The 13,516-nt window shown below is 39.1% G+C and overlaps 1 protein-coding gene across 1 annotated transcript in view; it reads left to right on the top strand.

Annotated features, from left to right (window-relative positions):
• Positions 1–6,147, top strand: part of LOC106086271 (histone-lysine N-methyltransferase ash1) — a 39,899-nt gene extending 33,752 nt beyond the window's left edge. Inside the window, exons 4-6 of the mRNA XM_013250870.2 lie at positions 453–2,132; positions 2,233–2,457; positions 5,646–6,147. Coding sequence (XP_013106324.2) covers positions 453–2,132; positions 2,233–2,457; positions 5,646–5,819 — 2,079 coding nt within the window. The 3' untranslated portion in view covers positions 5,820–6,147. The remainder of the gene's footprint in view (positions 1–452; positions 2,133–2,232; positions 2,458–5,645) is intronic.
• The last annotated feature ends 7,369 nt before the right edge of the window (positions 6,148–13,516 follow it).

Raw genomic sequence — 13,516 nt, 5'->3', positions numbered from 1 at the left:
AGAACAGAAAAAGAATTAGGGCGGCCAAAGTCGGGCCTTTTTAGATCCACTCTGCTAAAAATTTTAATTTTGGCAGTTTTTTTTTTTTGAAGATTAGTAAAATATTTCATAACAATTTTCATTTTCGATTTTTGCATTTTTGTCCGCCGGGGTAACACTAAGGGGAGAAGAGTTAACATGGCATAGTACCTCCCAAAGTCGCCAGTACTAAGAAGGGAAACCACCGCTGACATTTTTTTCTGATATTATCGACAGGACTCGAACTCAGGCGTTCGGCGTCATAGGCGCACATGCTAACCTCTGCGCTACGGCGGCCTAAAACGCGCCTAAAACGTTGTATTACGAATTATCTGTGTAGTCGCCAGTAGGAAAACAACCTATGAGACTCTAGCTTGATAATTTCTATTTTTGATTTATTTAAATTTCTATTTTAATATATGCTATATTGACAGGCTACCATTGAACCAACACCTAAGAGCGGAGATGCCAAAGGTCGCCAGAGAAAACGCAAAGCAAAAAAGAATACTCAACGACAGGCAACCAAAGTTGTGGCAACACCTACTCGCATGCAACCCTTATCAGAAAAGGAAAAGAAACTTGTTTTGAAATATTCCATATTTTTGGTACGAAATTTTGAGAAAATACGTGCCAAAAAACGCAACCGCAAAGCCTTAGATAGGAGCTGCGATTCAAAATCGCAAACTCCCATAGCGACGACCCCAACTCCAGCATCTAGTCCAAGTCCCGTAATGCCAGGTGCTATAACTCAAAGACGCCCCTCCACCCCAGCATCATTGGCTGCTCAAATAACGGCTCTGTGCACAGCTAGAAGCATAAAGACCCGCGGTCTTACCCTAGCAGTGCAAGATCCTGAATTGGATAAAATGGCCAAAATGGCAAAAGTTTTACGGGATATTTGCACTAATTTAGAAATGGCTAAAAATCCCGACAATACCCAACAGTCTCTGGTGGCTATCACACTTTTGCCATCTGCTGGCATGAATAGCAATAAAAAGAAGAAAGCCTCAATGAAGAATCAACAGAAGGTAGAAGTAACTGACTTCAAAGGAATTCAAAGTAACGTTGAGCAAGGCTTCTACAAACTCCCTGCAGAATTTAATGCTGATATGGTGAAGTTACTGAAAGAAACAAGACTAACGTTAGAGAAAAACCACGAGTCGAGCAAATTGGGTCACGTGGAATTGCTGGAAAAAGAATTTCAGGAGGAAAAACAAAAACAATACACAACATTATTGGAAATACTAGGAGATGAAATGTTGTTGAAAGATTTCAAGCCAATCGTAAATGCTGTAGAGCATGAGCCACAGGAATATGTCAAACGAATAGAGCAACATCCAGGCGCCAACACCAGTCTGGACACTTCATCTGCACATACTGAGGATATAATACGTTGCATTTGTGGCCTTTTCAAAGATGAGGGTTTAATGATCCAATGTGCTCGCTGTATGGTATGGCAGCACACGGAATGTACTAAAGCCGATGTAAAAGCTGAAAACTATCTCTGTGAACGTTGTGAGCCGCGTATTGTCGACAGAGAGATACCTTTGGAGGATTTCACCGAAGAAGGTCATCGCTATTATCTAACACTAATGCGTGGTCAAAACTTGCAGGTGCGGCAAGGTGATGCTGTCTATGTTCTACGCGATATACCTGTTAAGGATGCTGCTGGCAATGTTGTACCTTTGAAGAAGCACACCTACGAGACAATTGGCGAAATTGATTACAACGAATGTGACATCTTTCGCGTCGAGCGTTTGTGGAAAGATGGCAAGGGTAAACGTTTTATATTCGGTCATCATTTTCTGAGACCGCATGAAACATACCACGAACCCTCGCGTAAATTCTACCCCAACGAAGTGGTACGTGTGCCGCTGTATGAAGTTGTCCCCATCAACCTGGTCATAGGTCGCTGTTGGGTCTTGGATCGTACAACATTCTGCAAGGGTCGACCGATTGAATGCAACGATGAGACGCACTGTTTTATTTGTGAACTGCGCGTGGATAAGTCGGCAAGGTTCTTTGCGCGAACCAAAACAAATCATCCGACTTGTACAAAAAGTTATGCATTCCGAAAATTCGAGGAGAAGTTAAAGATAGCTAAGACATATGCGGTAAGTTTGTCACAAACATTGTTTAAAACTTTTTTTTTTCGATTTGGATATCTTCGAATGATTGCCACTGATATGTTATCTTTGACTTCTCCCCCTACAGCCTCATGAAGTAGATCCATCAATGTTGAAATCCAAAAAACAAAAGACTGAAAATGAATCACCAAGCCTAGCGACAAGTTCAACTACAGCTACTGGAAATGCTGGTGGTGGATCTTCAAAGAAGGAAACCAATAAACTATATCAAACTCCCACAAAGAAACGTCAAAATAGCACCAGTCCAGCTACAATAACAATTTCGACGACCACAAATTCAACGCCAGTAATGGTAAGATATGATGATAATTAACACAAAAAAAAATATATTTTTTTTTTCAAGTAATCATAGTCGAGAGTTCAGTAGAACGACAAGAGTGGCAAAACGCAACTCCTGAAAGCTTTTCTGCGAATACGTCGGTAGCCTTATTGACCCCGTCAAGATGAAAACGTTTTTCTCAAAGAACCAAATCCAAACTGAGATGTTGGTAGACGACATGGGAAAAGATTAGCTTAGTTAGGAGAGCACGCGACTTTCACCAGTAAGACATTGTCGAGCCGCTTTCAGAACTCTGGAATGACAAGGCGACTGGATGAAATCCCGGCACGGAAAAAGATGTTCACCCAATGACCCCCACATGGAATTTACGGGGGTAGCAGTCAGCAGTCAGTTAACAGTTGTCGGACTTGTTGTGGGGCTAGAATCGCTTGGTACTGGAGACTTGCATGAGCATCATGCTTTATGCTAGATAACGACTAGGGGGGCAAGACGTTGGTAGTTGACAGCTCGACGTTTTGCACGGTGAATGTGAACGCCCCACAAGAATTGCGGGCAATTGCAGCAACTCGGCGGACATCTCTGCTCGACTAACAGGTCTAGTAATTGACGTCTCCAGCATTTTATTGGCATCGGGCCACCTTTCCATAATTCTCACCATTGACCGACCATCCGATTTCATAGCCTTTCATACCGAACGAATATAAATCAGAAGAAAGCCGATTGGGACGACATCACAGAATGCACTTATCGCCGCTTCAATGAGCTGTCACCTCTCTCTAATGTACATATTGCTGAAAAAAACATAACGAGACATCATTAACGCAGCACCCGTTCGAATACTCAAAGTGCGGCCCAACTTTGCGGGGCAGGCACTGTTACTCGAAAATGGGAATGGCTGCCCCGATCCTACTGAATCTGAAAATCAGTAGGGTGATCAATAAAGATAAGCGATATTTATGAAAAGGCCACTTGAAGCAATGTAAGTAATTAGGCGCCGGCATTGGCGAGCTGTGGTCTACTGCTAAGTTACTTTGGAATAGCAAGAGAGATGACAGGCCTTAGTCATTTCTGGCGACGTAACAGTGACGGATCCGAAGAGATGGTCCAGGTAATTCAACCGTTGTTGTTGTTGCTCCTTTGACGGTGGCGATCCTCATCAAGGTTCTGTAGGTGAGCAAGCTCGTTTCGGTACGCTGGAACAGGACTGCCATTGGTTATTTAAAGGCGCCAATAACTCGCTTTGTCATATCCAGCATCATGAGAACTCACTTGTTGTTATTGTTGTTGCAGCAGTGTGTTGTGCACCGAGGGCCAATCCGGTACGTACAACCGTCTGCCATGGTATTGAAGGAACTCAGTATTTGTGCAAGAGCCGATGCCGCCCAACTTCTCACTGAGAGTCTTCGCTCAATACCGCTGATTGTCAGCGAATTCCGTTGCAGCTACTCCGTATAGAGCATTCCACTATCCGCAACCTGTGAACGCGCCCGGTAGCTCGCAGCTAAGCTTCTCGTGATAGCAGTGAACACCACACAGATCGGACCTCAATGTTCCGTTCTGTATCGGGATCACAGATATCCCGTGCCGGGAATTCCACCGTCAAATTATTATTCAAAAAAAATGAATGTAACAACGGTGGTCGACTATGACACAAACCTTTCATTTTTCTTTATCTGAACACTCTCATAGTTGCCAACATCTGGAAAAGGGCAGAGTGATCGCGCCACTGATGCCTTCTTTATATATATTATATTGCTGAGCACCAGCATGGATTAATCCCATGGCAGCCGGTTGTACGTACCGTATTGTCCCGATGGAGTCCTTGTTGTTATTGTTGTAGCCACATTTTCATGTGGAGGTGGCGATCCTCGTCAAGCTCAAGTAGTTGAGCAAGCTTGTTCCGGTCAAAAGGACCGATCGCCGCGGGAGAAAGGTGGCCAATAACTCGCCTTGTCTTAACGAGCATCATAGGCACTCAGTATTGAAGCAAGAGCTGGTGCCGCCCGGCCTCTCACTGAGACTCCACTCGATCGCGCCGATTGTCCGCGACCGCAGCTATGCTGTATTGAGCATTCCACTATACGCAACCTGTAAACGCGCCCGGTAGCTCCCAGCCAAGCTTCTCGTTATAACAAGAAATACATCACAGATTGGAGCTCAAAGTTTCAGCCTGTATGGTGCTCAAAGTTATCTCATGCCGGGCCTCATCTGTGTACCGGGCCATTGCGGAGTAAGAGAGAATGAGAGGGCAAATGACTTGGCTGTAAGGGCCAGAGTATTACCGTCGTCAAACTTGGTGAATGCGAAGCTTTTTGAGGCGACCTAGTCCAAGCTAATGGGCGAAGATTAGCATGGCTTTTGGCATCAATACGGGACAATAGGACTACAGGTGCAATTAATCAAAAAAGAGGTGTGACAAGTGAAAGCATGAAAAGGGCAAGCGGGGAAGACGACGAGGCGATGTATAGTGGAATAGAATCGAAAGAAAACTAGTAAAAAATATGTCATTTGATAACGGATGGAGATAACTCTTTGAAATTTGAAATGGTTAGAGCTGAGGTGTTTTCGAGATTATGTGTATTTCAAGGCCCTAGTTGGTACGGGCGCCTTTTGGCAGGGCCCTAAATTTGGTCAACTCGGCATTTTTAAAAATGGTTCGGGCTGCCAAAAAATTTTGAAAATGGGGTATGGAAGTTAACCAAGTCAAATTGGAGATTATGGTTTTCAGGAATGGAGCGCGTCTTGCCACAAGCGAAGAATGGTTGTACAATGATGAGACAATACGAATTGTAAACAAATATAAATACCTTGGTTATATGGGCCTGATGTTGACCAACGATGCTCATTGTGTAATTTAGGAGAAGTCGAAACTTTAGGCCACTTTATATGCAGATGCACAGTACTAAACGGACATAGTGATCCCGCTACTGAAGCCTGGGAATCGTACTGAAGATTTGGTGGCAGATATCTTCAGATTTCTTTGCAGCGAAATATGAGGTAGACGTTCAACCTATCGCAGATGTCAACAATGAGTGGGGGGCCTGATGCCAGGATCGTACAATCGTCCGCATATGATACTATCTCTATGCCGTCTAACTTATGTGTATACCCATAGCGGCAAGGGGTGTATTTTTTTTGTCCGTACCCTCTTGTTTACTAACTTAACTATTCGTGATCGTTCTTTTTTCTATCATTTACAGAGCATCAAGGAAAAACGCTCGCATTTGGAAACTGTATTAAAAGTACTAAAAACACGTTCTAAACATTTAAGTACAGGCGGCAATGAACCTCCCTTAGATCTGACGTACCTATTATCGGGACGTGGAGCTCGCCAGAGAAAAACTCCACTCGCTATAAGAAAAGATTTTGTGTAAAAGGAAGTTTAAAAGAAAAAACAAGAACAAAGGAAAACAAACATGAAAACTAAAGAGCATTGTAATGTTCTGAGGATTCTAAACATCACATGCAGAATTTGCAAAAGAAAAAAAATTGTTAAATATTTTGTATTATATATATTGATGGAAAACACTAACAACTAAACCTAATTTATACACACTATAGAACAAACTAATGATACACCAGCTTCAATTATAATATTTCTAACCACATGTTTTACCCTAGCCATTACATATTAATGTATAAATGAGGAAGAAAACAGAGCGTTTAACATAGGACATTGTAAATTATACGAACTTTTTTAAATTTAGAAAACTTGCTATTAATACTATAAACATATACATATTTAATTAAGTATATAATTCTATATATTATATAGAAAAGTTGTGTAACTTGCTCTTCATGGGTTAAATAATGGAAGAAAAAAAATCAAAATAAGAAGAACGGGCAGAAGACAGACAGTACGATATATTTTAAATGTTTATTCATATAAGAATATCATATCTAATTATATATTTTTTTTTTTCAAAATTTTAAGCCTTGTTATATACGTTTACATTTTTTTTATATATCTATAGCAGGATAACATGCTTATTACGATGATTACTTACTAATTGAATGACTTTATGGGGCGATTTTGTTTCAAACAAATCCATTGCTACAAATATTGTGTTTATTGTAATTATTATTTATTCATTCATTCATGCATATGATATGTATAGGATTGATTGATTATATGCTATTGTCGTATCATTTAGTTTTGTATATTTAACCAATTATAGACAATTTTTTTTATACGCATACATCCATATGTATAGTTTATGCCTTGATTTCACTTTTCACCCTCCCTCCACCCATACAGGTCCACATTCATTGCTATATGATTATGTGAATTTATTTAATTTATTCTGTTTTATATTGCACATTTGAAATTACAAACATTTATTGTATTTAATTTTTTTTATTTAGTTTTCATTTATGAACTAATGATGTTGTGTTATTGCTGTTTATTATTTTTGAATTTGCTGTTTTAATTTTTCTATATATATATATATATATATATATATATATATATATATATTCTCTGCTCTTAGTTTATCTTTATTATCTAATTTTTACTACTTAGCTAATTGTAAGTAGCACATTTTTCTAATAAAACTGCAAAACTTGGTTTAATGCATTGTTATTATTATTTTTTTTTTTTTGTACTAAAACAATTTATGTTTTATTCATTTTGCTCTTTTCTTTTTGTCTTATGTTGTTTAAATACAAGAGAAATTCTTTTTAAATATATTTTTCTATTCAAGAAGTTTGGAAACACAAAAAGAATTGTATGCATTTTTCAATTAGATATATAAATGGAAGGAATGAAAGCGTGCGGCTGGGTGGTTTCGTATATAAATATGTGTGATATGCAAATGATAATGAGTTTTGATCATTAAAATAAAGAATTTAATATTTATAAATTCTAAGAATTGAAATAAAACACTGTGGTTTACTCTGTCGCAAAAAATAGAAATGAATTTTATTCTCATCTCCGTTTTTTCCTCTGTGAGATGCATTATTTTGACATTCAAATGGTAACGTCGATAATTTTTTTTATCTGTTTTAATGCTGTACAGTTATCGATATCATGTGACATGTTATAATCGGCAATAAGTTTGTTCGTGTACTCTAAAATTTGAGCAAATTTGCACAAATTGTTACTGGAAGTAACCATCAAAAAAAAACGGGAATGAAATTAGTCCCCAACGTAAGTCTTCTCATCAATATATAGTTAAATATGAATGCAGATTGAAATCTTGAAGAGCCAGGGTGAATTAGCTTCCTGACGACAAGTGTGTTTTAGCAAAAATTATTCGAAGCACAACCACGAAAATGAGGAAGAAAATGAATACATAAAAATATTTGCAGCGTATCGCGGTACGTTACTACACATCAAGGAAAATGTTTTTGACATGAAGCCAAAGGTGTTTATTACGGATTTCGAGCAGAGTATGAGAAAATTCGTAATACAATATATCCTCAAACTAAACTAGTTAGATTTTGGTAGGTATTTATAAGCAATGCATAGTTATAAATGGTTTATTAAACGGAGATTTAGTGCAATATTTTGAATCCATAATGCGAGTACGCTTGAAATGCACTAAAAATATGTTGTTGTTCATTATGAACACAAAAAAACAAACAATCCCATGGCAGCCGTTTGTATGCACCGGATTGATTCGAAGGAACCCTCATCGGCAAGGGCTGCCGCCTCAGTGTACGTGTTCGTCTTTTTTCGTCATGGGGAAGGCACATCTCAGAGTGCCTTCTCCGCACGCTTCTGGTCCGTGCCGGGATTGAAAAGAACCCCGGACCCTGGTTCTGTTCGGTTTGCCAGAACCGCCTTCATCATCGGTCGGTGTCGGTGAGGTGTAAACGGTGCATGGAGTGGGTACATTTCCGATCTAACTCTGGCCTCACTTCACTACGGGAGTATAGTCATACTGGCTATGTCGCTAGGTGCTGTGCGAACATAGCCAGCAGTGGGTCACAAGCGTCATCGTCGTTGCCTTCTGCGTCCCCGTCGTCGGACTATGTGACCCCCCCGACCTCTCCTGTACGGCAATATACGCAACGACAGAATCCCAGGCCAAATACTGCCAGGCCAGTGCCGGGAAATGTATCGTTCTTGCAGTTAAACTGCAACGGACTGCGTGGCAAGATTGATGAGATCGTAGATTTTATGAGTCGGAAGAGCATATCGGTCGCAGCGATCCAGGAGACAAAGCTGACCAACACCTGCAGCTTGCACAGTTGCCACGGTTACAATGTGCTACGTAAGGATCGCTCAAGGAATGGAGGTGGGGGATTGGCCTTCGTTATACACCATTCCGTGCAGTATAGACCTATCTCGCCTGCGCTTGACGCTAGTGACCCATACATGGAATATATGGGGGTAGCAGTCAGGTCTGGTACTGCCAAGATAGAGATATACAACGTGTATATACCGCCGGTTGGTAGCTGTGTCCCGATTAATGGCCAAGCTTACAACGCCGGCATAATTGGGTTGCTATCTGGCTGCCAAGAGTTCTGATTATGATGTTGCTGTTGGTGTGAGAGATGCTGATGCTGACAGAAATGTGGATACCGGTAAAACAGGTGGGTATGGGGTGGGTAAAGATGATACGATGCAGCATAAGAGAAGACGAATGGATGAGTATATTTCGAGGGGCATGTTGGCAATTTAGCAGTTTTGGTCGATACGGCCAAGTGTTGTGAAATAGGAAATATGAGAAGAAGATATGGTTTGTATTTTTACGAAAAATCAAAGAACAAGTGCTCCTAACGATGTATAGACGAAATTAAGTATGCTGGTCGTATAAGATTAAATTTTTCACTACCGCTGCGGCTAATAAGTTCATTAACAATAAGAATTTTGTAGAAAGAAATATAAAGGCCAAGATATATTCATTATATATATATATATATACCAAGATATATTCATTTACAGGTAGTGGCAGTTGCCCAGTGTTTAGTGCTACTCTGATTTTGTGTATGTTACTAGTTCGCGCCACATTTCTTTGTTTGTGTGTGTTATTGTTCTTAACTATAATACACACACAACCAAAACTCGTTGACAGGTAGTGCACTTCGCGAGAAAAAATTGTACTCAGCTGTTTACGGTACACTACCTGTTATTATGTCATGCTTTATACCAAGACATTTTGTGGAAATTTTTGGTGTCTTGAGAGATGTGCGTCTGTCTGTCACGGAGGATGAAATTACTGAAGATATTCAGAGATGATGTCTGAACAGAGGTTACGAGAAAAGACGATACTGATAAGACTAGAATCTATCTAGCAGGCCGGGACATTTGGAGTTGGGCTGAAAGTCCAATAATAGATGCCTCAAGTGTGGAGTGGAGGGCGATGAGTTCAGAAGAGAATGTGAGGTCGTGAGATGTGTTTTGTGTAAGAAGACGGGGCATTTGATCCGTGTGATTAAAGGAGACGAGAGTTAACCGTTTGATGGCTGAGAACAAGAAGTTTAGGTCGGAGGTGCCAGACACGTTTGGGCTGGTACGGACGAGTAGGCTTGAAGCGCGCATGGACAATGAGGACTTCACTCAGATTCCAGGAGGAATTTGAAATGTGATGAACAGATTTAACGAGTCTAACAATATCATGATAACTTGACAATACAACTCGTTGGTGAAGAAGGCAACGAATGTCTGTACGGGTGTAGTGGTGGCGCAGGGTGGACAGATGCATCCCAGTATGTTTAAAGCGGTGGCTAGAGAATTGGAGAAGATTTTGCATGTACTGCTTAAATTTATGAGAGACCATTTTACGAATGTTGATAATGATGCGTCTGGTGGCTGTGGGACAATTTCCTGATCGTGTTGGAATCGATAATCACGCCGATATGCGCTATTCTGCAATAAATAATGACAATCAAACTTCTTCAATATAATGTACAATCCCTTAGAAAGAATAAGCCTTCCTCAGAGTGTTTGTTGAATAATGAAGGATTCGATACATGTTGTCTATCAGAGACTTTTTCTCATGATAGTGCTGATTCAAGGAATATCAAAATTTTCAATTTTAATTTGTTTGAGAAAAGACGTTGCTGGTTATGGTTACTAGTGGCTATTGGCATGACATACTATATGTTATACTTGACTGAATTTTACCACGGACTTGCATGTTGTTGAGGTAAAAACAAGTGACCTTAGGAAAAATGTTGTCTTCAAAGTGTTGTTGGAGGACGCAGAGGAGGGGTTACGGGTTCGTGGAGTCCTACTAATAATGAGGCATATCTGAAGTTTCTAAAAGAGCAGGTGCCAGATGGTGGTGATGCTGGTATGTTGGAGTTTGAGTGTTCGAGGTCTTGTAAGTTTGAATTGGAAGATTTTGAGAAAGTGCTGAGTGATAAAAGAAAGGATTCGGCTGGTGGATGTGATTCCATCACTTACGCAATGATTCAAAAGGAGAATTGAAGAATGATGGGAATTGTGCCTGTACCGAAGCCTGGTAAAGATCTACAGGATTACAGAAACATCAAGCCGATTTCCTTGATAACCTTCTTGCTGAAGATCGTGAACCTTATGGTCAAGAACAAACTAGTCAGCTTGTTGGATGAGAACATCCTCCTTGATGGGGGAAGTCTACGTCTACATTCATCAATGATGTGCTACACCGGACGGCTGTGCTTAAGTCGTTAAGCCTCCTCTTACTTCCTTCCAGTAATAGCCTCGACTTCCTACGATATGGATACCGACTTCTAAAATAAATATAAAATGGAAGATGCTGGCAAAAGCTTTTGGAAACTTGTGCTTATTTGACTTATACCAACGAAAATACTACGAAATCAAATTATTTTGACAAATAAAAGCAAAATTCTTTTCTTTTAAATAGATTTCTGTTTCATTATTTATTAAGTTTGAAGGTGTGGGTTTTGGTTGAAATTGCAACAACATATATGAATTTGAGCACGGTCCACACACTCACATTTATATGTAAACATGTACGTCAGGATTCACTGAATAAGGTTAAACCAAGCGATCAGCCGATATACTTTTTTTTTAATATTTGGCAGTACTTGGCATTGAGGATGTCAACTTGTTCTCTTTTTACATTCATTCTTTGTTTACGTTTTCTCCTATATAATGACATTTTCAATCGTCAGATTTGACTTTATGTTTTTGCATGTGACCTAACCTTCTATTAGTGAATCCTGGCATGTACGTAAGCAGCTAATAAATTGGTTGGTGCCATATGAATTTTTATATGTCAATGGCAACATTTTGGCCAAAGAAACCCAAAAATCAAATTTGGTAAACTTTTCAAATCGCCGAAAGAACGATTTAAGGAAATTTTTTCCCCAAAAAAACGTAGTACCAGCCTTAACTATCGAATTTTTGGGGAAAACTTGACAAAAGACCGGAAAGTCAATTTTGCGTGAACCAACGTGCAATAACGAAAATGTTGTCAAGTTGAGACCGGTTTTAAACGACAGTTAATGAGTCTAATTTCTAATCCATATAGGCATATATTCCAAATAACTGTCTAACTATCGAATTTTTGGGGAAATTTTGAAAAAAATAGTCAAATTGTGTGAACCACTGTGCGAAAATGAATAAAGTTTGTAATTTGATGCCGGCCTCAAACGACAGCTTATGAAGTCTAGTTTCTAATCCCTATAGGCATATATTTCAAATAATCGTCTAACTATCGAATTTTTGGGGAAAAAAAACTTGAAAAAATCAGTCAAACAACTAAAAAGGCAATTTTGCGTGAACCACTGTGGGAAAATGGAAAAAGTTAGTAATTCGAAACCAGTCTTAAACGACAGCTTATGAAGTATAGTTTCCAATCCATTTAGGCATATATTCTAAATAGTTGTCTAACTATCATCTAAATTCGATAGTTGGTCTGATACCTTTCTCAATTTACCTAGGTACGAGTTTCAAGTTTAATTCCGCCGAACATTGCCATTCTGTGATATTCCTTTTAATGTTCCATTAGATTTTTTTTTTATTTGTAGGAAGCAGTTTCAGCCTACACCGAAGAAGAAGACGCCCATATCGTATTAAATTCCGTCATAATGTCCGTCTACACGGAGGCAATGAAACCCCATTGCGATCATATTCTGAAAGGTGGCAAAGATCGTGGCGATATGATGGATTGTTTGATTTCGCACAGAAATGATGCACATCTCAGACAAGATATCAATTGTCGGGCAGCTATAGAACATTTTCAAATCATATAATTGAAAAACTATCATTTTACATATAAATTGAAAGAAGCTTGCCGTAACTTGGTACCAGCCTTAAGTTGGGTATTCCGTTCAGCTTTTAAGGCGGAATGCTGTCAAACTTCATTTAAAAAAATCGTCGGTGAAACGCTGAAGGAAAATAGATGAAAAAGTAGTACTCTTGTTATAGTGAGGAAAATGGCAGAAAGAAATTTTGGTGGCAATGCTTGACATCATTGTCGGAATCATTTTTGTTTTATTAGTTTCAATGGTTCGTTTTTTCTTTTTGTTATTTTATTTATTTGCAAAAAAAAATAATAATATTTGCAAAAAAATAACAAATAAGTGCAGATAAAAAACGTCTTTTGGTATGAAAATAAAAACAAAACATAACTGTCAATTTCCGCTCGCGAAACAATTAAAGATTTCCGCGGCTATTCCGAAAGCAGAATAGAATACCAACCCTTAATACGAAAAAAAACATGTCTGCAAAAGTTTTATATAAACAAATTCGTATTGATAGCACTTTTCCTAAATAATTGTGTACAGTTTGTGATGTTTTCAAATAAATAAAAGAAGGGTTTGAGGCTACGAGCGGAATTATTTATTATTTTCGTCGATTCCTCCTTGTGTTTTTCGTTTTTTTTTTTTTGGGTAGAGTTGCCAGAGCTGATTTTTTAAAGTGAAGACAGATGATCGGGCCATTATATCCGGATTTAAAGAGCCGTGTAAACGGGGTTTAAACCTGAATGATTGGTGATGCCAAGGCCGTCCAACAAATATTTCACACAGCGGTCGCAAATGTCTCTTATAAACAAGACAAATTTAATATGTTTTTGTTGCAGTTTGTTGTGTTCTATCTTTAGTGTGCATGATTCTGTTGAGTATCCAGGTCCAGGAACTCTGCTACTAAGATTGGGTGCGTCCAGAGGGT

This window comes from Stomoxys calcitrans, chromosome 1, assembly GCF_963082655.1.
Source record: "Stomoxys calcitrans chromosome 1, idStoCalc2.1, whole genome shotgun sequence".
Taxonomy (NCBI): domain Eukaryota; kingdom Metazoa; phylum Arthropoda; class Insecta; order Diptera; family Muscidae; genus Stomoxys; species Stomoxys calcitrans.
Note: the sequence above shows the minus strand (reverse complement) of the source record. Positions and strands in the feature narration are given on the sequence as shown.